We start from the raw sequence: 23,549 nt of genomic DNA on the forward strand, positions 1-23,549 counted from the left end.
CAATGAGGTACATGACCAGGTGTTTGAACCATTTCCTGCGTGTAGATTCCCAATTAGGTCTGGACACATGTACTAAATGGCATAGACAAATCTGGCAAGTAGTCATCAGAAAACAACTACCCACCTGTCACGATCACTCGGTGTGCTGTGCACCATCTTGTCGTAGAACCGCACCACGTCCTGAGCAGTGGGTATATCATGCTTAAGTCCGAATTTCCCAGGGAACTTCTCACCCATCTCACCCTTAACCTCAATCCTTAGTATTCCCTCTGGAAACCTCAGATTTCTTGACAGTCTCTCTGATACCGGCACTGAAATTTTCAGAAACATTGCATATAAGCATGCAAATAGATTCCCAATCTCAACCAGACAAGCTAATGTATTAAGCTCCAAACTTATCATTGGAAACAACGTCTGGTCACCTGTTGCTCCGTGGTGCCGAGCAGCTGCTGAACCATCCGTTCCTGTCACATGTGAACATATTATTACACTACTTGAAAATAGAACCAATGGTATTCGCTGTATACTTCAGGTAAATCTCAGAACCCTGTGTTTTACCTTGGTTAGAATTTTGTACCCGATGTGGCAACTGGGTCGAGCTTCCCCCAACTTCCGTCACTGTCACTTTTTTTGTGAAGTATTATATAATTGAAAACGAAATAAGGTGCATGAAAAAATTACTTTTCTCATTTTTCATGTGCATGAGAGCTCACCAGTTCTCCCTGCAAACGTATCCCCAGGGATACTATCATGCCTATGGAGTCTGCCAACAGTGACAGGTTCATCATCAGGACCTATGTCCACGCCAGCTACAAGACACACCAACAGATCAACTCAGATTAACCGATCCAATGTTATCAATAATTCAACGCCCGTGTAAACATGCCCACTCACCAGCATGGCCGTGTACTGGACCAATAGGATCCACTACATTAGCTTCAGTTATGCCATCACTAACTGGACCAGCAGCATGCGCCCGTACCACGCCACCACTGACAGTGTTGCCAACAACTGTAGATTTTTCATATAGGTAATCTTCATCTCATATTTTTCAACACATAAAAAATGAAGTGCACATTATCGCAAAATTGACATTTTACCTGTACCCTGTGTAGCTGGTTCCCCATTGTCCTCACCACTAGCATCGTTCCCGTCGTCAGAACTGCTATCATCAGTTTCAGAGCTGTCCGTTGGACAAATTGTCTGAACAACATTCGAGAACTTAACTCTTCTTCGGTGCTTACTCTCTGCCTTTCTTGATTTCCTTGTCTTACGTTTCTTCTGGGGGGCAGCCCTCCTCCCTGCAGAATCAAACACAATTTTCGCAAACATATGTTAGATAGAGAAGTATCAATTTTTCTCCGTTTCACTTGTCTGATTTAATTAGATTTTACCTCTTTTTTGTCGATGCATGGATACGCCACTCCGACAGTAGTAATAATCATCTAAGCTGGTCTGAACCACTACATCTACAGGAAGAAATATTTGTCAGGTTCTCATCAACACGTCTTGCTTGCAGCGCGTACTTATGAATCGTTTTTTTCGATCACATACCTGAACCTGATGATCGCCCTGCCATCGCCCTTGTCCCCATTGAACCAGCAAAACCCACACGAGAAGAGACGATCTTGATTTGCTCGTCAGTAGCTGCAGCAGAAACATGCAAGGATGAGTACCCCTATACAGTTCCAATCATTTTCTCATGGACCGTCTAATTTTTCACATGTTATGTTTCTACTCACCGTTGCGATCATAAAGCTTCTCTTATATTTCTGCTACATGAGTATCATTAGCCACTTGGTCCCTTGCGTCCTGATCAATCTCCTCCTGAATCTTCTTAGCAACTTCCTCATCTTTCGCATGGCGCTCTTTTCCTTTCCTTCCTTCATCCTCCAGAATCTTCCTTGCCACTTCTGCGTCATGCTTTTCTTGTTCCCTTAGCCTTTTGTCAGTGTCCACCTTATTTACGTGCTCATGTCCAGACCACATTTCAAAATCAGACTCGTGATGGCTATCAATGTCAACTCCATACGAAACTCCTCCTGGAGCAACCAATGATAAGTGCTGGTTGGCATCAACGGTTGTTTCCTCTAGCACGTCTGCAGTCATCATGGGTCGCTTAGTCAACATACAAAAATTCATTCTGCTGAAACATTTGAAATCATGGTCTGAAGCTGCATTGCACACTCCACGTCGATGTCGACAACACGAGGCTGTTGAGTGCAATGCACGTCAATCTCATCCTTCACAGTCACTGCCTCAACTTGCATTGCCGTGATCTCTTGCAGAACAGTGTCCATTTCACTAGCAGCAGCTGCATAGTCCAACAGGCCTATCTTTTTTGTTTACGTGTCCAAAATAAATAAATTACGTACGTGCTTATTTTTCAGACATGACATGGAATACCTGATGTTCGCTCGACAACATCAGTTCGAGCCCTTTTTTGTCTTGAACCCACATTTCCTTGATTCGCTACTCGGGCGTGCCGTGCAGGCCCTACAGTTTTTATCAAGTTAGGCATCCTGGTCAAACCAGACATCAAAACTACATTTTCACATCTGCGAAAGCAATACCAAAATCATACCTCCAACATCTCCCAGACGTATCCCTTCTTTAGCTCCACCCCCCAACATATCTATGAGTTTTTATTGGAAATGTTGTTAGGTATCATCTTGCTCATGGTTACATACATATAATTGCTACAATGTAGTCAGCCCGTGAGGCACTAACCTTGTCTTCGTAGGTGACGAGCAGCGTTCCTGGAGCGACGCTCACGAATTTCCTCATCATTCTCATCACTGTCGGATGACTCCATCTCAGATTCTATAGCTGCCGCCTTCTTGCCTTTCTCTGCTGCACTTATCCGAGTAGACCGCCTAAGTGGGGTAGTTGCTGAAGGCGCCATTGGAGGTGGTGTTGACATCACAGTATGTTCAACACCAAGTACTCCACCTGCATCAGAAAACAACAATGCCACGATCAGTCACCATAAAGATCGTAATGGCACACCACATTCAAGTTCCTGGTTGTTTCTTAAAAATTTTAAAGCACTTACTGTGTGCGAAAGGTATTGGTTCCGCCAATGTTGTGGTCACGACGGTACATTCGCTATCCACAGCTACATCATCTTCAAAGTTCCTAATCTCTTCTACATTATCCTGCATGCTTATAACAATCAGCAATAGGCACTAAAATAACAGGAAGTCTTTCATAAATTTCAGGATGAAAGCTATCACCAGAGTAATGCTGCCTGCTACCAAAGGATGCCACTGCATCTGAAGATTAGTAATGTATCAATCAGGCCTTGTCTGCATCAGAACAACAGCTGTCAGAGTTAGTACTGTAGTTTTCATTTCTCTGAAGATTTGCACGCACACTCCTTCCATTTACAAAAGGTTGTACTTACTCTATAAGCAGCAGGATTAGCCTTGATTAGCTTAATTAGCTTGGCAACTTGGTTATGTGTGTAAGCTGCTATCCTTGGCCCAAAGCTTGGATACAAGTTATGATTCCCGAAGTCTATCCAGTCCAGAGTGAAACACTGCACAACAAACAAAATGTGTTAGAAAGGTTGTACTTTTTAGTGTTGGCAACAGCATAAGGACATGCACAATGATTGAAAGGTGCATTCCAACAACTCACTTTAAGGAAAAGTGGATTGCCACACAAGCATCCATGCTAGCGAGTACGTCCGCATGTAGCCTTCTGGCAGCCCTTCTAGCCATCTCCAACAAATAGGCTCCCCAGTTGTATGACCCAATCTGTGTTGGGTCTTGCACGACAAGCAAAATTTCTTCAGGAATGACATGCACGGACTGCCTTGGACCAATGAACGTGGCGCACACAACTATGGTGACAGCAACCATGAAAGCAACTGTGTCCTCTCTGGTCATGCAGCAAGGGTTGATCTTGCTAATGACATCTCTGCAGTCTTTCACACTAACAGCCCCCGTGCCCTCTAAGCGTAGATACCTCCTGATGTTATCCATCAGGTCAGATCTGTGAGTTGGTGCCCCGAACTCCACTAATCTACCTCTACCAGTCACCCCAAAGATCCTAACCGCATCCTGGACCGTGATTCTTCACACCTCACCGTCCCAAAATACAAATGTCATGTTTCTTGGGTTGACCCTGGAAAGCAGAGTTGCGTAGAATTTTCGATCTACAGTCCGGGCGTACCGGTTAGTGAGCAAGCTAGCTAGCCCAGTGGGAATGGCGACGCTGTAGAAGACGGGGCCGATGGTCAGCAGTGGCGGAGTAGCGAACATGCTCGAGTACGTTGCCCGCCTTCTTAGCTCGACCACCGGCGAGCCGCTCGCTGACACCACCATCGACAAGCTCCCCCAGCGCTTGTTCATTTTTCTCTGGCTAGATCCTCCCGCCTTGTCTGGTTCATCGATCGATCTGCGCCGCTTCCGACTCCCTGGATCGTCATCGGTCGCCATATAGCTCCTGCGGTCAAACAGACATTGCCGTAGCAAGCAGCAGAGGTCACAGATGAGCTCCCAAAGGAAGAAGAACATAATATGGATGAGAGAGAGGTGCAGATATGTCGCCGGCGCATGCGCTCGCGTTACTCACCTGTGAGCCGCCTTCAATGCCGCCGGATAGCGGATCTGCGCCGCTTTCCCAGCGATAGCTCGGACCTTGTTCTCCCCCAGGCTGCTGTGAGGGAGAAGGAGTGTGGTGTTGGGGAGTGGAGTGAGCAGTACCGCAGCAGCTAGCCTAAGAGAGGTAATAGTCTCTTCGGTTTCACCCGAGGCCGCCTGCCACCTGACAACTTTTTACCACCACAGTGGTAAATACGAATCTCTCTTTTTTTATCACCCAAAGTGCTACAGTCTTAGATATTTTGGGTTACACTGGCGGGAACTTTCCCGCCCACACCCGCTGGCACGTCGGTCGGTCCACACCGAACACGAGCATACAACATTTTCGTTGTACCGTTCACTCCTGCCTGCAAGTGCACGCGTGTAATCTTTCAAAAACCAGTTCCCGATTCGTGTACCAGTTTATCCACATGGTCCCACTAGTTAGAATGGAGCATCCTAATTGAGTAATGGGTGCACAGGCAAGCACCATATATCTGTTTTGGGACCAGCCCCGGCACCTGACACGTATATACAACTGGAAACAAAGACCCGATCAGGACGATCCATTTTGCCACAAGTGACAAACCCAGAGGATGTTCCTCTGGGGCCACGCTATGAGACCACCCTGTCCGTGCGGTTCCTCCAAGCAGCACCGGCAGAACAAACGGGCGGTTGCGGTGGTGTGCGGTCGCTGAATGCACATGCAGTGATTGCAGTCTCCAAAAGGGCCACGAACAGCTAACACCTTTGACCATGGGCCCCATCTCGGGTCAGACGCATGCACATGCACCATGCAGTTCCCAAGCTCTCCTCAGGCAAATTTAATATGATTCAAACACAGCTACCACCATACAGCATTGGTTTTCAGTACTTGTGCTCAATTTGCGACGCTAATCACCGTCTGACAAAACACACACCATGGTCTTACAATAACAAAGCACACATCCCACTGTACTATTTTAAACGGCTCCTACTGTACATACTCCAGAAGCACCCCGTAAACAGAAACACAGGCAATTTTCCTCTACTCGAATCCTCAGTGGCTAGCCTAGCGAAGCCGTTGACGCTTCGCTGGTGGGCTCACCACTTCTTCTTCCCCATCGTCTTCACCCATCTCATACTGTGGAGCTGCCGATCCTTCCCCGTCCTCATAATCCTCGGCATCAACAATCTGGCCCCAGGCGCCTCCTTCTGGATCGTGGTCGCCACTCCCTTCGACGCCACCAGCTTCTGGTTCCACTCCAACGTTTCCTCCCACTTCGTGTTCTTCATCGTCAGATCCATCATCCAAGTATGGACCTCTACCCAAGGCACAACTCTGCTCAAGAAGAATCAGAAATGAGAAATCAGCATGAAGCAATGAGATCAGCAAGGAGCGTTCACACACACAACACACCACGCACCTGTATTGATCCACTGGTCATATCCGATTCCGCAGGCCCAATTGAGTCGTCAACTACTACCTGGTTCACACTCCCTTCAGAATCCCTTCCGTTCGAAAGAACCCGCTTACCAATTGAAGAAGCTCAAGTAACTATCAACTGGATGCAATTAATCTGATCAAGAGATTGGTCTTGCAGTGAAGGCACACACCTCATGGTTCCTGTGCGTAGCTGCTGGCAGATTGACACCGGTCAAAATAGAACCGTATGTAGATGTCGATGTAGCTTCCATCTTCCCAACAAGGGCAAACAATGCTGGTGGCGCCGCTGCACTGGACCCGTCCCTCGGCCTCCTCCTTTGTCTATCTTATATACCAGGAGAGGCACCTCTTTCCCGCTTAGGCGGTTCAAATTTCAAACCCCTTACCTGGGCCATGCGTGATGACACTTGGCCTCCATACCTATTGAAATTGACAAGTACATGTTATTTAATACCGAAACGACATCCCACAACCCATGACATATATTAAATATACAAGAAAACCACAGAGAGACATTCACGCATATTCGGCTACAGCCTGGAGCTTGCCCACTTCAGTACTACACTGGATCAACTCATACAGACAGCATCACATGGAAAACCATGAGGTGTGTGCCAGAAACAAGTCTGAACTTAGATAGACATAGATCCAAGAATTGAACTAAACATGAACTAAACAGTTACAAGCAATGCATCAACACTTTGATAAAGTAACACCCTAACTCAGAATGCGCCACGGACCTTTTTTACTCTTCACATACCTACAGCGAGTCTTAGTTCCATTGCTTTATTGCAATTGTTCCGCCGGTGTCCTTCCACACCACAGTTCTTGCACCTAGCAGGCTTCCTTGGTTGCTTTGGTAAATCACCACGGTCAGGGCATGTTGTTCGCTTGTGACCTTGTCTACGACAAATCGTGCAAAATCTGGTCCGTTTGCTTAGACCTTCATATGGAGCCTTCTCCCTGCTGGTAGTTGGTCGCCCCATCTCTTTCCTTTTTGCCGGAGCCAGCAGTCCATCCAACCGGTTGCTTGTCCTTGACATGGAATCATTTTCCGGAAGGTTTGCAGCAAAACCCACCACATTGTCTGTCTGTTCAACAACTACAGCAGGACGGCTCCGCTCATTCACAACTGTGCCCTTATCTGCTATTCTATCCTCTAGTCCTAGACCATCTCTAATCTCTGCGAATGGGAGCATAATTGTCAAATTTGACTTGAACAGGTCCATCAAATGGTTATACGCGTCAACACTGGTGTCTCCAAGCCTAACTAATTCCATTGCATGCATATACATGGTGAAGTGCCTGTATGAGAAGGGATTGTTTTGCATACTGTCTTTTTGGTACTGAGCTAGATGAGCAGGCAGAACATCTCTGGCATCCTTTGTCCACCTCTTCACTATATGCTTCGCCGGAATTTCCTTTGCTCGAATAAAGTCTAGCACCTGAAAGAACAAGACAAGATTCATACGGTTCAGCTCGCAACTTTCATCTTCATCTTGCTGGCATAACCTACTCAATTTTCAAAATTACATATCGCACGCCTAGTTCCGACCACGCCAAAAACAAAAGCTATATTAGACTCGCCCTCCAAATGTAGGCATCAAATGATCAATTAAGTAAACTCAAATTAAACCCCGCCGGTCAAAAAGAATCCACATAGTAGTTCAAAAAACCACTAACCTTCAGAACATGGCTGCAAAGCAGCCCCATATGTGCAAACTGCCCACACTCGCACTCGAACTCATCTCCACCGTCAATCATAGTCACCTTGTAAGATACTCTACACCACTTTTCCCTTTTCTCTGCTTCGCTATGTATTGCTAGGTATGTCTTGTGTTTCTCAATCTCCTCCACCTGATAAGCTCCACACTCATACAAAATCTCCCCAAATTGTTCAAACATTGCTCGTGTGTATATTTTGCTTGCATGCCTCTCCACTGCAAGATTTGCCCTCATCAACGGCTTCCCCTGGGAAAATGGCAAAACATTGGAATTTAAACCATTTTTATTTGCTAGTAACACCTTGATAACTAGTACAAAAATTTCCCCACTAAATTATGCACTTACGATACGAGTGCGTTTCTCCTCATAATTCTTCTCTGATTCGCGATCGAACTGAAATCTCATGTATTTCTGGACAAACATGTGCATTGGGCATCCAGGAGGCACATAATTTTTGAGCACGTGGTTTGCGCTCTCACTCCGCTGTGTGCTCGTCATTTTCGCACAAAATACCCCCTTGAAGTAAGGCTTCACCCATTTCTTACGAATTTCAAACAACTGCGTCATATAATCATGACCTCTTAGCTTGTATTTATCCAGCAGCACCTCCCAACCTTTCTCAAATTCATCTTCAGTCAGCATGTGGTTTATCACTTTGTAAAATTCAGCCCTGAATTCACTTTTCTTCGTGTACAGCGGCCCAAGTGACTCTTTTGCTTTCTTCAACACATGCCATTTACACCACCTGTGTGCTGTATTCGGCATAACCTTGCTGATAGCAAGCTCCATTGCACAGTTCTGGTCTGATATAAGAAATCAAAGTAGTGGCAAATCAATTAATCAATGCTCCCTCATAACTACCATTGATGAATATCGAAAAACTAGATAAAATCTTTTTTTCTACCTGTGAGTATAGTTACTGGTGCTGAGCCACCCATCATACGAAGGAACTCAGAAAAAACCCATACAAAGCTATCCTCAGTCTCATCACGGACAAGCACACCCGCCATAATGACACTCTGGAAGTGGTTGTTCACACCAACAAACAATCCAAAAGGCATGTCATACAAGTTTGTCCTGTAAGTTGTGTCAAATGTTATGACATCCCCGAAGAAAGAGTACTGCAGCCTACTGTTCCCACTTGCCCACATCAAATTCCTAATTCTCCCGTCACTGTCAGCTTGCACCCTATAGGTGAAGTGCGGATCTTTCGCACCAATCTCCGCAAAGACATCCATTGTCTTCTTCACATCATCCTCTGCGTGGTCTCGGTTAATTCTACCACAAAGACTGCGCAAAGACCTTTTTGTGAATGGGACATTCTCCATCGATCCAAAGAAACCTCCGATTATGCTATACACCTTAGACAAATTGACATTGTTCTGCCGCAACTGCTTCACAAGATCTCTTGTGTATACATCTATATGCTTGTGTGATGGCCAATGTAGTGTCTCGCCAAAGTTCGGCGACAATGAGTGGTTGTGAGTATCCTTGTGCTATGCAATATACCATCCATTATCTTCTGCCCGTAGGAGCCTTATTAAAGCTTGGCATTCGCAGCGGCAAGATCTTGTATTCTCAACCCCAGCTTTTCCCTGGGGAAATGTACCACAAAAACACAAAATTCAGTTAACGTCAGGTTTCAGCAACACCAGGAAATTGAACACTGCATACAGAAAACAATTTCTACTAACCGAGCAACCACAGACGATTTCTTGCATGCATTTAATCCTCTCTACATTTAGCCGACTCTTGCCATATCTGATACCAAACCCCTTTTCCCATGAATACAAATTGTAAAAGTCATACGCCTCTCCTACAGAATCAAAGGTCGTGCCAATAGTCGGTGTGATCACATTGTCTCCTGGATTCTCAGCATAGTTTCGAACAACCTTCTCAAATGCAGTGACACGGTTTGGGCAAGGCGGCCGACTTGGTGCAGCGGCACCGATCCTCAACCTGCAGTTACATAGCATGATTCACATTTCGACAAATTGTGCATTATTATTGATGCAAGCATAATTAAAATTCACGTAGCTGCAACAAGTCACATCATGTATTTGCCCTCAATCAGGAAAAACGTCAAACGGAAAAAGCATGATGGAACTATCACAATTAAAAGGGCAGCACAACATGGTAGATGTGCCTGACCACAATATCGTTATCAGTACAAGTTTCATTTATCAAGTTTGCTTTAAGATCAGACACCACTTGTAGCAGTGTGGTTAGCATCTAAAGGGGACTGAGTAATACAAATTCCTAACGATGCACGGCAAAAAGGGGACTTGTAGCATGGTAGATTCTTCAATATAATTAGATGCTACTGATAACCAGACTCAGTCCTCCATCATCTCAAGCACAAAAACATACAACAGGGAACACATGCCCTTTGCAAACTTTCATTACTATCCAGAGAAACAGGTATTACATAGAAAAAAAGACCTCGATACATGTCACGTCGCCCAGGTCCTAGAAACAGGGGAGACATCCATGTTTTCTACTTATCTCAATTGGACCTAACCTGTTAGGGAATGTTTTTATCAACCGCTCTTACTCCCAAATTCACACCCGCATCACTACAATATTTTGTTTTCACTCACAGCTACTGCCCATCGAATGAATCATGTAAACACATGGGTGAATTTCCTACTTCCAAACAATGCAGAGACCTCACTGCCTTGCTTGTAATAATCTACAAATACAAATCACAAATAAAGGATGTTACCCAAATATGCCACTACTTCTCCTCAAAAGGATCAAGCCCCTGTTAACTGCCTCAATATGCAACTACTAATTCAGTTATGAGGTTCCTTCTTTAGTCCAACCTCCTAAAAAATTCCGTACCGTCTATTTTCCTAAACCTTTTCATTCCAGTCAATAGCAACAACATATTCAGTTACTGGTATGACACAACGATCATCGTCTTGCTCAGCCCAGAGGCACATCATCAAGTAAAGTACATATGCACGCCATGAACTAACCTCTTATTCCATCCAGGAGCTCGTGGGTTCATCTTCCCAGTAGATAGCTCCGAGCTTGGTGGAGACACGTCCCTCCTCTCCTTCGCTCCTTCACTGAGCATCAACATCTGCGCCTCCCCTGTAGCTGCCGGCGGAACCTCAACCGCCAACTGATGTCCTTCCGTCACCTGCGCCGCCACCATCTTCACATCGACCGCATCCGCCCGCTCCGGTGCCGGCACCAAACTCTCCCCAACTTCCTCCAGGGAGTTAGATCTGCCCGACGCTCACGCAAATCCGCTCAGAATCACCACATTTACGGTTTACAAATCTCTAGAAGAAAGCCACATATCTAGAGTACATACCCGTCTATAGGTTGCATCAGGAACTCCATCCTTGTCGCCCTCACCTCCGCCGTCGGCGCCGCCGCTCACCACCAGGCCTTCGATAATTAGGTCAGCTTTACCCTAGCCGAAGCCACCAGACCGCGCAGTTGGTTCCTACCATGGGCCCAGCGAACGGAAAAGCTCACATTCGGGGCCACGGACTAGACGTCGAATTACTGTTCTAATCCACGGCCCAACTCGTCAACCACAAACGGACGTTTATCCGCCCGTGAAACTGCGGCCCACCACCCACGCCTGCCATCTACGTATTTCGTGACAGTGGACATTTATTAACTCGCCAATCCCTCCCGTATTTAGAACTGGCGCATATCTCCATGCTTCAGCCAACGCCCTAGATAACGGGCTCATATGAGCTCGCGCATAGATACTCCGCGTCTGCTCATAATAAAGGAATCAACAAATCCACGTGATTCTGATCACCGGCGTGTTTCCGTTCGCGGGACTTTGTGACTGACTGACCGTGGGAGGACTGATCAGTGGACTAATTAATTCATAGGAAAGCAGCAGGAAAAGGATACGAAAATACTTTAAAATAATATAGTAGTACGTGGGGTTCTTCACACCCCAAAAGAGAGTACGAGTGGCCTAGTGATCAGATAACGACTCCGTTGTCCATAGCAGAACTCCACTTTCTTGAGCTAAACAAACCTATCTCCTGTGCGGTTTAAGATTTCCTTTCCGGTAGTTTATACATACTGCATGCAGCCGCCTTGCTTGTTTTAAATGTTTCAGTATCGACGACAAAGAACACGATTTACATGAGTACACAGTTTGCACGTTCGTAACTTTAGTGCAGCGTTACCTCAAACAAAAAGCAAAAAAAGAACCCGTAGTGCAAGGTTACTCGAATTAGACTATCAATTAGGAGGTAATAGCATGCAGCATGTGTATTTCATGCTGTTGGTGTAATGAGTAACTAATTAACAAACATGTACTCCACAAACTAGGGCTTTGATTTCTAAATATGGTATTCATAGTTTAAATTTGTTCCTTGGTAAATCTCCTTTCTCCTCCCCTTCATCTCTCTTCCTCTGACCCCTCACTTGAGAGTCGCCCAGGACTGCCTGGCCCGATCCAACTCCTCGTCCGGCGGCACTGCCGGCCGGCGATGGCTACAGAGAGATGCTTAGGTCCTCCATGTGCATATTAGGATAGTAGAAGTCCTAGTTAGTCTTGGCTTTATGTCAAGGTTTGGCGCGATATGCCAACCTCTAGCTTGCGAGCGGCGTCGTTTGGTGGTCGTTGTTATCTTCTTCCTTATCCCCATGGTGGAGGGAAGAGGAGGGGCGATGGATTATCCCCCTCAATAAGTTCGCTCCGGTGCTATGATAAGTGGTGGAGGTGGTGAGGTCGCTATTATTCTCTAGCCGTCAAGGAGGTGGCAAGAAGAGATGTGGCGGATCCAAACGCTCCTTGCCTTGTCGCTGTTCTGTTGCATCGGATCTTTGCGACTGGCACAGGCTTGGTTGGTCCCTATGCCGCAGGAAGAGGTTTCCCAAGTTGCCTTACTTTTGCACGAAGATCCAGATGCAAGGTGGTGAAGATGTTTTTGGGGATAGAGTGGATCTTCGACGACTGCTTTGGATTATCCTATGCATCCACTGCGGCGGTCGATGTTTAATCCGTTCCAACACGTGGCCGATTTGCTTGGCCAAAGGGCGGACAATTTTCTTCCTCCCGGCCACGATGACACAAGGGAAGTAGTGCATCCTTTAAGTAGACTTCATGGTGTGCTGTTGTGAAGACTTCAACGAACCAAGTGGTTTCGTACCCGGTGCTGACCAAGTTTTTTCTGTGAGGAGGGTTTTTTGGACCTGATTGCATTATGTATCCGTGTTTTGGGGTCCTTCTCGTAAAGTACGGGGACTTAGTTGCTATTCTTTCTAGTTCGGTTCATGCCATAAGATTCTATGTACCTTCGCTTTGATCAATATAGCATCTGGGTCCTTTGAGACCCTTTTTTGTTAAAAAAATCATTCATTACAATTTAAACTATGAAAAGAATCTGCAAAAAAGTAAAAGGAAAGAAACAACTTAACATGATACAATTAAATATAATAATATTTGCAACCAACTTAGAAGGCTCTAATGGATGATGCCTACCCAATTTTAAAACTTGACCAGCGGTCCAACTGAAAAAACCTCCAGCCGACCTCTTCTTTTATTTTTAAAGATGTTTTGGTCTTTTAGCAAAAAAAAACCAAAAAATATTCAAAAAATGGTGTTAAGACAAAAATAAACTTTTGAGCTCAAGCAACCAGATAATGAAGACCCATTACACACTTGGCTAGCTACATTTCTGATTTATTGAGGTAATACATCTTATGTGTATTTATTTGACCAGAGAGCAATATTATTGAAAAAATGGCTTAAATATTTAGCCTTTTCATCTCCAATGAACCAGCTAAACCGATTGTCCGACTGGGTGAAAATTTGAACTGACAACCTCATTGATTCAGTTGTCGGTCCCCTTTTTTAAATTATGGTTGCATGGTAACATGCTCTCATGTTCACATCATAAGAATTATGGACCAAGATAGTAAATTTATTAGTTACAATATTTTTGATAACATGGAAGCATGCACATGCAACCAAATAGCTATTTAATGACTTGTATCAAGGTTTATCTATGTAGGATATATGGATTATAGTTAACACACATGGATGTCTAGTTATTAGTTGCAAAACATTCCTTAAGTTTGGGTCATACTCTAGTAGATGCACAAGAATGTTATGAACTGAGCTTGGGCAGCATGATGGAGCTACCGGACAAGCTCGGACGGCTGCGATCGCGACCAAGGCGCAAGTAGAGAGGGATGGGGAATTGTTTTTGGCGCCAACTGCTAAAATATGAGTAATGCTATATCCATGGGTGGGCCAGGGGGGATTTACGGGCTGGTCGGTTGGGCTAGCACTTAAATATAGGGTTTAATTAGGAGAAATTATTTATTTATTTAGGTCAATTCCCTAAAAATAGCTATTTAGGCCAATAAAATTAAGACATATCAGTTTTTCCCTAATTATCACCTAAATCTTCCGATAAACTTTGTAGGTGGAGCATTATAGCCAAAATATATAGAGGATCTCTATCCATTCAGGAATACAGAGAATGAAAGGGGAGAATATGAGATGACACTACCCTTCACATGCTACATGCTCCAACTTCTGAAAAGTTATATTTAAATGTTTTGAAAAATTCTTTTTTTTGTGGATGCGCACAAGACATGTGACTACTAAACCTAAAAATCCCAAAAATTCGAAACACACATTGAGAAACAAAAAAAGACAAAATCTAAAATAAATTGTTTCAAAAGAAGGCAAAACATGAATAGTGTCAGAAATTACACTTTTCACATATGGATATGTCCTTTTTATTTCTCAACATATATTTCAAATTTTGATCTGAATTTGTTAGGGTTATAGATATATGTCTTCTGAAATCCACAAATTTCTTTTAGAATTTTGCGGAACATATTTATGTGATTTTCTAAATTTGTATCATGGGAACTTATGAAGGGTGGCATCACCTGACATTTACCCGAAATGAAAGACATGTTTTAGTGTCTCTTCAAAAAAAATTAGAATAGAGAGCCATAGTGAGGATTTACTAGAATGAGAACATGTGGTATTTGAACCCGAGCTCACATGCTCTATAATGAACAGTAAAATAAAAAAATAAAAAAAATTCTGACTTTATTGTGGTAAACATTGATGAACACTTCAACTGTGTGCAAAATTTTGTGATGAAATCACAATCGCCTAGGTCTGGGCAAAAAAGACAAAATCAATGCTTTAGAATAACTATTATTTGGAAGCATTTTGGAGGATCGATTTTTTTTCAGCCCTCCACGATTGTCATTTCGTCACAAAAAATTGCACCCAGTTAAAACATTCATCAATGTTTATCACAGAAAAAAATCAGAATTATTTTAATTTGCTTACTGTTTTCTTCGGATTTTACTGTTCCTCGGGGAGCATGTGAGCTAGGGATCAAAAGAGCACTTTTTGCTAGAATGACTCCATCTTCTCTATATAGAGATAAAACTTTTAGACGATGAGGGGGTTAGGATTTGCTATACAATTTTTTTGCGGGATGATATGAATTTGTAGTAATCGTGATTTATCAATATATTTTTTTGGAAAGAGGAGGCAAAAGACTTGACTCATTTATTAATTAAGAGAGAAGTAATATAGAGGGTAACCAAGAACTCAAAAACAAAAAGATTGTTACTCTACCGGCATCAAGTTACTCAAACGCTTCGCCTTTGCCAGAACCCGAAGCTTTGCTTCATTCCTTAAAATGTAAAAGGTGATTTACGGTGCTGTAGATGTTTTTTGGGAAGACCCTCAAGTTTCTCATTTTCCAGATTGACCAAGTGATGAGCATCACAAGGGACGCCAATGCCTTGCTAGTTGTGGCAGTTGAGTCCATCAATCACCCACGGAGTGATATATAAGCCCATTTTAGGTTGGGTCGAGGTTATCGAGACCCGAGACCCGACCAAGCTTTGATCAACCTCCGAACACACATTTCAGACAACTGGAGACATATATGATGCATGCACGTATAGAAAAAGGTGAACCTCCCAGAAAAAAAATCTTATTGTCATCAATCCATACCAACGTTGCACATAGCAAGTTAGATTCCTCGGAAACAAGATCGAAGAAACAGACATCAGTGCATCTTAGATAACTCGGAATGAAGATTAACTGAAGAAACACAGCAGCAGCGCATCTGCCTGCGTAAGCCGACGAGCACCTGGAAATGAAGGACGAGGAAGTCAGCAGGGCACCCCCTCACGAAACGATAACGCCCAGCATGGCAGCGTGCTCTCTTCCCCCGTCCATGCCGGATATCAGAGCCCTCCGTGACACCAATCCCCGCCCCCCTCGCGCGACGCGCACCAACCAGTTCCTGCTTTGCCCACGTCGACCCAGTCCGGCTGCCACAAAGCCGCCACCGCGCGTAGCCACCACCCCCGCTCCGTGCGCTCCCGTGGCGACAGGAGCTCCGCACCAACCAATTCAGTGGTCAACCTCGCCGTCCAGTCGTCCAGGTCTACACCAACCCGCTGCCTCACACCTACCTACTACTTGCGCTGCCTATTTAATCCCTTCCCCTCCCTCCATTCCCCTCCAAGAAGAGCCACAGCTTCATCTGCAGCTACAGCTCCTCTTCGTCTTCGACACACAAGTATTTTTTCAGGACAAAGATCAATCCAGATACACATACACCTGCCGACGTTTAACTAGCTTACTTCCAGAATCCAGATACACATACACCTGCCGGCGTCCAGCTAGCTCACTTGCGAGCTGTAGTACGTCGCTGCATATTCCAATGGAGTGCGAGAATGGGCAAGTCGCCGCCAACGGCGATGGCTTGTGCGTGGCGCAGCCGGCGCGGGCCGACCCACTGAACTGGGGGAAGGCTGCGGAGGAGCTCTCGGGGAGCCATTTGGATGCGGTGAAGCGGATGGTGGAGGAGTACCGACGGCCCGTGGTGACCATGGAGGGCGCCAGCCTGACCATCGCCATGGTCGCCGCGGTGGCTGCCGGCAACGACACCAGGGTGGAGCTGGACGAGTCCGCCCGCGGCCGCGTCAAGGAGAGCAGCGACTGGGTCATGAACAGCATGATGAACGGCACCGACAGCTACGGTGTCACCACCGGCTTCGGCGCAACCTCTCACCGGAGGACCAAGGAGGGCGGCGCCCTGCAGAGAGAGCTCATCCGGTACGAATTAAACCGCAGAACCAGTTCTACTTCTTGTTAAGCATTTCTGTTAGTAGTTATGTGTACCAGACTATGAATTGAGTTATGGAAACCTTATTTTTTCGTGATTGCTTTTGAGTTCAGATTCCTTAATGCGGGAGCCTTCGGCACCGGCACCGACGGTCACGTCCTGCCTGCCGCGGCGACGAGGGCGGCGATGCTCGTCCGAGTCAATACCTTGCTCCAGGGATATTCAGGCATCCGCTTCGAGATCCTCGAGACGGTCGCCACACTTCTCAACGCCAACGTGACACCATGCCTACCGCTTCGGGGCACGATCACCGCATCCGGTGACCTCGTCCCGCTTTCGTACATCGCGGGCCTGGTCACCGGCCGCCCAAACTCCATGGCGACTGCTCCAGATGGCACGAAGGTTAATGCCGCTGAGGCATTTAAGATCGCCGGCATCCAGCATGGCTTCTTCGAGCTGCAGCCAAAGGAAGGCCTAGCCATGGTGAATGGCACGGCAGTGGGCTCAGGGCTTGCATCCATGGTGCTTTTCGAGGCTAACATCCTTAGCCTCCTTGCCGAGGTCCTGTCAGCCGTCTTCTGCGAGGTGATGAACGGCAAGCCAGAGTACACCGACCACTTGACCCACAAATTGAAGCATCACCCCGGGCAAATCGAGGCTGCTGCCATCATGGAGCATATCCTTGAAGGCAGCTCCTACATGATGCTGGCGAAGAAGCTCGGTGAGCTTGACCCATTGATGAAGCCAAAGCAAGATAGGTATGCACTCCGCACATCGCCGCAGTGGCTTGGCCCTCAGATTGAGGTTATCCGTGCTTCCACCAAGTCGATCGAGCGGGAAATAAACTCCGTCAACGACAACCCACTCATCGACGTCTCCCGTGGCAAAGCTATCCACGGTGGCAACTTCCAGGGCACACCCATCGGTGTGTCCATGGACAACACCAGGCTTGCCATTGCTGCGATTGGCAAGCTTATGTTTGCCCAATTCTCAGAGCTGGTGAACGACTTCTACAACAACGGTCTTCCGTCAAACCTCTCCGGTGGGCGCAACCCAAGCTTGGACTATGGCTTCAAGGGTGCCGAGATTGCCATGGCCTCCTACTGCTCCGAGCTTCAGTTCTTGGGAAACCCTGTGACCAACCATGTCCAGAGTGCGGAGCAGCACAACCAAGATGTCAACTCTCTTGGTCTCATCTCCTCGAGGAAGACCGCCGAGGCCATTGACATACTCAAGCTCATGTCCTCGACGTTCTTGGTCGCGTTGTGCCAGGCTATCGACCTCCGTCACCTTGAGGAGAATGTCAAGAATGCTGTCAAGAGTTGTGTGAAGACTGTGGCTAGGAAGACACTGAGTACCGATACCAATGGCCATCTCCATAACGCGCGCTTCTGCGAGAAGGACCTTCTGCTCACAATCGACCGTGAGGCGGTGTTTGCGTACGCAGACGATCCTTGTAGCGCCAACTACCCACTCATGCAGAAGATGCGTGCAGTTCTTGTGGAGCATGCCTTGGCAAATGGTGAGGCCGAGCGCGACGTGGAGACGTCGGTGTTTGCCAAGCTTGCCACGTTCGAGCAGGAGCTTCGGGCAGTGCTGCCAAAGGAGGTTGAGGCTGCCAGGAGCGCCGTGGAGAATGGCACTGCCGCACAGCAAAACCGTATTGCCGAATGCCGGTCGTACCCACTCTACCGATTCGTGCGCAAGGAGCTTGGAACGGAGTACTTGACCGGAGAGAAGACGCGGTCTCCTGGCGAAGAGGTGGACAAGGTGTTCATTGCCATGAACCAGGGCAAGCACATCGATGCGCTGCTTGAGTGCCTCAAGGAGTGGAACGGCGAGCCCCTACCTCTCTGCTAAATAGAGGATCGAGAAAGTGAAGAGTAGTGTGCTTCAGATTTCTGAAGGCTCTGATGGTAATACTGGTTTTTCATTGTATATTCTAAAAGTTGATGTTCACAATGTTCTTCTAGAGCTGCCAATGTATTGCCAAAGATTGCAATTGCATGACTTGGTAGTGTTGGGTAGCCAGTAGAACTTTTATGATGTACGTAAGTTAAAAAGGCAGTGTGTGTTAAATTTTCATGATAAATGTACTGGCTCCATTTTTTGAGATCAACCGGTCCTCGTGACAATAGTCCAAGAACCAACTATTGGAATTTCTTATGGTGTGTGTACGGCGATTTGGAAAGTAAAACTCGTGCCTAGGTGGTCATCGGTCAGTAATAAGTTCTCTGAATTCTTTGAACGGGGACGAGGGCTTCTCTGAATTCACAATCTCCCATCTAGTTTTTGCAGTTTCGGTATTCTGCTTACTAGTTTCAGTCTGGATTTCTATGGAGGCACACAATTATGTTTAACTTGGTGCTATTCAACTACCGTACCACTGCATACCTTGAATCCAATTTTTTGATTATTAATTCACTAATGATCTCAGCCCATAACACAAGGTACATACACATGAAGTTTCTCTGTGCTTCTGAACATTGCACTATTTTTTAGTTCTAGCCATACGTAGGCATGCTATATATATGAAGATTTTAAGGTTGCTCAGGCATGTGACGCGTATTTATATTCTACTCCCTTTGGTGTTCTTTAATCTACACGCATCAATAGCTTTTGGGCGTACATTGACCATATAGGAGACGTGTATGTATGTCCCTCTGCACCGGCCACCATACCCTGCCAACTAACGCGTCAGTGTTGGATCAAATGAAGATGTCAACCAATTGTGTCCTAATCTCGAATTCAGTAGGAGAAACAGAAAGCGGTCAAGTAGTCATCTTCGAACCGTATTTTTTATCATTGTATTTCCTTATTCAATCTCGAAAAAAATTGTATTTCCTTAAAAGTCGGTGTTTTGTAATCTTCCTACAAAGCTTTGGTAGTGGTAGGTAGCCAGTAGAACTTCTAACATGTAAGTTAAAATGGTACAATGCCTGGTAAATATTCATGATAAATATACGTGTCCCTTTTTCTAAATCAATGGTCTGGTCGTTCTTGAGGCAACTTCAAACAGTGCAAAGAATCTATTGTGTTTTCGTGACCGTAAAGAATCTATTGTTGTCATGTCATATAGTGTGTGGACATGATGAACCAACATAGACCACGATCAGAAAGTTAAAATGGTTGGAGTTTTGGAGCAGAAAAATTGTAGAAGGACCCGGTGGTGGTGGAAACTGACAGCACGACAATGGGGAATGAGCTCCAGGTAGGCTCGACGAACCGATCCAATTGTTTCTCCCTGCTGGTTGACATAAAAACGAAGCTTCTGCACTTCTCAGTGAGATCAACATCGTGGGGAGGAATTGTAATAGTTTGGCTCACGAACTGGCAGCTGAAGCAAGGAGAAAGGGCAATCCGACGCTGATAGGCAGGGTTCCGGATACTTTTCAGCAAGTTTGTTTGCTCGATTGTAACCCAACCTCTCAGTAGACTACTCATTGGTTGTAAAAAGAAGAAGTTAAAATGGTTCCTACGTAGTAACATAGTCACTGGCCATCTCAGTAGTGGTTAGTTCCGCTTCCGTTGACAAAATGTGATGGCTTCTCCGAATTCTCCGACTTGTACCCACTTGTTCCTATTTAAGTGTTCTATTTACCAAGTTCAATATGAAATGTAACAAAAGCACATAATATGTAACAAAAGCACATAATATGTTGTTCTTCTAACTTGGTGCTATGAACATATTTTAGGTAGAAGATTCTCATTTGTTTGTTGGCGGACGAACACAAATAGTTTCTTTCGTCCATGAAAATGATCGCTAGACCAAATATGAGGTACACATGTAATTTAAAGGGCACTGAAAAGAAGCTGACAAGATGAAGTGCCATACCTGCCTCGCTAAAACCCCACCCTCATGTGGCAAAGAGCCCTCTCATATATGATTAAGATTTGAGGAGAAATTGAGGGAGTAATATTTTGGGGTTATGTTAGGGGTGCAATTATAGCTGGTAGGATTCTTAAGCACACTCAACACATGCAGTTATTCGTTCAAGGGAAAAAAGCAGTTGTTCGTGCATGCTTGGGAAACTGATGCATCGATAAAATCTGAATTTTGACCGATGTTAGGAAGTCAATGGTCAACAACTTGAACGCTGATGATTTGGTGGTGGAGTTGTTGGCAACCATAGGTCAAGCGGAATATTAACATCCTCGCAGAACAAGTCTAACGTCAACAAAGATGAGGTCGAAATTAGGAAATTTTGCCGGTCTTACGATCTTTAGCACCCAGGGTGCGAGAATGTTTCCGGAAGAAAATTGTGGATATTCCCTGATTAGCATGGGCGTTGATGTTCAACTTAATTTAAGCCAACAACCAAAATGGTCTCAAAAAATTTCTGGAGTTAGGCAGTTAGCTAGCTCTCATCGTTATCTCCTTGATTGGCATGGGCACCGGTTATGTGTGCATAAAGGTGTGTGGGGGGGGGGGGGCGATCTAGTAGTTTATAATTGAAGATCACTGAAAACAACTAGTTGTGATAATTTTGGGGAGTTTGCATGTTTTTTGCTTCAAAGGAAACGTCGGATCCGTGCCCCGCTGGGAATTATCACTCCTCGAAATTATCGCATGGGATGTCGGTACTTTCTTCATTGCTGCGCATTTTCGCATCCGTGCTTCGCTGCGTGAGCTTGTTGTCATTCAGGTCTACGGACCTGCTGATCATTCTCGATCGGCGGAGTTCTTGGGAGAAATCCAACAGAAAGTCACTACGGTGATGCCGCGGCGCTCCCGGTCCTCGTGGGGGGGGGGGGGATTTTAACCTGATAAGGTCGGGAGCTGACAAAAACAACAGTAACATAAACTGGCCGCGGGTGTCCATGTTCAACTCCGCTATCGCCTCCATGGCCCTAAGGGAAGTGGCTAGGACGGGCGCGCGTTTCTCATGGACAAATAAGCAACTAGACCCGGTCCGCTCGGTGCTCGACAGGGTGTTTATGTCGCCGGAGTGGGAGATGGGCTACCCCCTATCACGTTGGTCGCGGAGACCCGCATTGGATCTGACCATGTCCCGCTAGTTTATTCCTCCAGGGAGGATATGCTTCGACGTAGCCCGCGGTTTTTCTTTGAAACGGCCTGGTTTGAAGTGCCAGGCTTTGAGGAAATCTTCAAAGAGAAATGGCTGGCGTGCGTGAATCAGGTCGGGCCACAGCGGGGCCTGATGGAATTTTGGAACGCGGTCGGGGGACATCTCAGGGCTAGCCTCAAGGGGTGGGGTGCCAACCTAGAGAGGAATGGCAAGGAGCTCAGAGCATCGATCCTGGAAGAGATAGCCAGGATTGATGCGCAGGCTGATGCTCGGGTTTTCTCGGAGCAAGAGTGGGCTCATCGATATGCCCTTCAGGGGCAGGTCGAGGGGTTACTTCATGCGGAGGAGGAATATTGGCACCGTCGCAGTGGGCTCAAGTGGACACTTAAGGGCGATGCCAATACCAAATACTTCCACGCCTACGCGAATGGCCGTCGTCGTAAATGTGCTATTCTCAGGTTGCAATCGGAGCAGGGGCTTCTGCTACGGCAAGAGGACATCTCTAGACACATTTACGAATTTTGCATCAACTTGATGGGATCTTGCGAGGCCAGGGGGCGGGTCTGCGCGCGGATGTGTGGGAGGGCTCACAACGCGTCCTGGATTGTGAGAACGACGAGCTGGGGCTCGCATTTCATCCTGAAGAAATTGATGCCGCCCTTGCGGGGATGAAAGCGGACACGACACCGGGCCCGGACGGGTGGCCGGTGGCAATGTTCAAGCGGTTTTGGCCCATCCTTAGAGGCCCTATGTTTGAGATCTGTAATGGTTTTATGCGAGGGACGGTAGATATAGCCCGCCTTAATTTTGGAGTTTTGTCGCTCATTCCGAAGGTTCAGGGGGCCGATAACATTAGACAGTTCCGCCCTATTGCGCTCATTAATGTTCCTTTTAAGATTTGCGCTAAAGCGTGCGCCACTCGATTAGGTCCAATAGCACAGCGCTCGATCCATCGTAATCAATCTGCTTTTATTCATGGTCGCAATATCCTCGAGGGTCCGCTTGCTCTCCAGGAGATTGTGCACGAGCTCAAACGCACGAAGGAACCGGCTGTCTTGCTCAAACTAGACTTCGAGAAGGCTTATGACCGGGTAAATTGGGATTTCCTGCGTCAGGTGCTCTTAGGGCGTGGTTTCTCTGCGGTGTGGGTTCATCGCGTTATGCAACTGGTCTCAGGAGGCCAAACGGCAGTTTCGATAAACGGAGAAGTAGGGCATTTCTTCAGGAACAAGCGCGGACTCAGGCAGGGTGATCCGATGTTGCCTTTGCTGTTCAACTTCATCGTTGACGCGCTGTCCGCGATGTTATCAAAAGTGGCTGGGGCTGGCTATATACAGGGTCTGGTAGGCCACCTCATTCCAGGGGGAGTGACTCATCTGCAATACGCGGATGATACGCTTTTGATGTTTCGTCCGGATTTACATAGTATTGCTTCGGTCAAGGCGATTCTCATTGGTTTTGAGCTCATGTCGGGCCTCAAAATAAATTTCCACAAATGTGAGTTACTTTCGATGGGGATTGAGCCGGAGGAGGGAAGGCGTATAGCGGATTTGTTTAACTGCAAAGGAGGCAAATTCCCGTTTACATACCTTGGTTTACCGATAGACACCAAACGACCCACGATGGAGGACTGGGATCCTTTGTGCGTCAAGGTGAGGGGGAGGGTTTT

The 23,549-nt window shown here is 46.2% G+C and overlaps 1 protein-coding gene and 1 pseudogene across 1 annotated transcript; one reads left to right on the forward strand and one right to left on the reverse strand.

Moving 5' to 3' along the window:
* Positions 1–6,584: 6,584 nt before the first annotated feature.
* On the reverse strand, positions 6,585–11,094 carry LOC123055862 (protein FAR1-RELATED SEQUENCE 7-like; annotated as a pseudogene).
* A 5,138-nt stretch (positions 11,095–16,232) lies between these two features.
* LOC123053984 (phenylalanine ammonia-lyase-like) lies at positions 16,233–19,000 on the forward strand. The gene is made up of 2 exons (XM_044477616.1): positions 16,233–16,840; positions 16,964–19,000. Exons 1-2 carry the CDS (start codon positions 16,446–16,448, stop codon positions 18,708–18,710), a joined length of 2,142 nt encoding a protein of 713 aa, XP_044333551.1. The 5' UTR covers positions 16,233–16,445; the 3' UTR covers positions 18,711–19,000.
* Positions 19,001–23,549: the final 4,549 nt, after the last annotated feature.

Source organism: Triticum aestivum, chromosome 2D (genome assembly GCF_018294505.1).
Source record: "Triticum aestivum cultivar Chinese Spring chromosome 2D, IWGSC CS RefSeq v2.1, whole genome shotgun sequence".
Classification (NCBI taxonomy): domain Eukaryota; kingdom Viridiplantae; phylum Streptophyta; class Magnoliopsida; order Poales; family Poaceae; genus Triticum; species Triticum aestivum.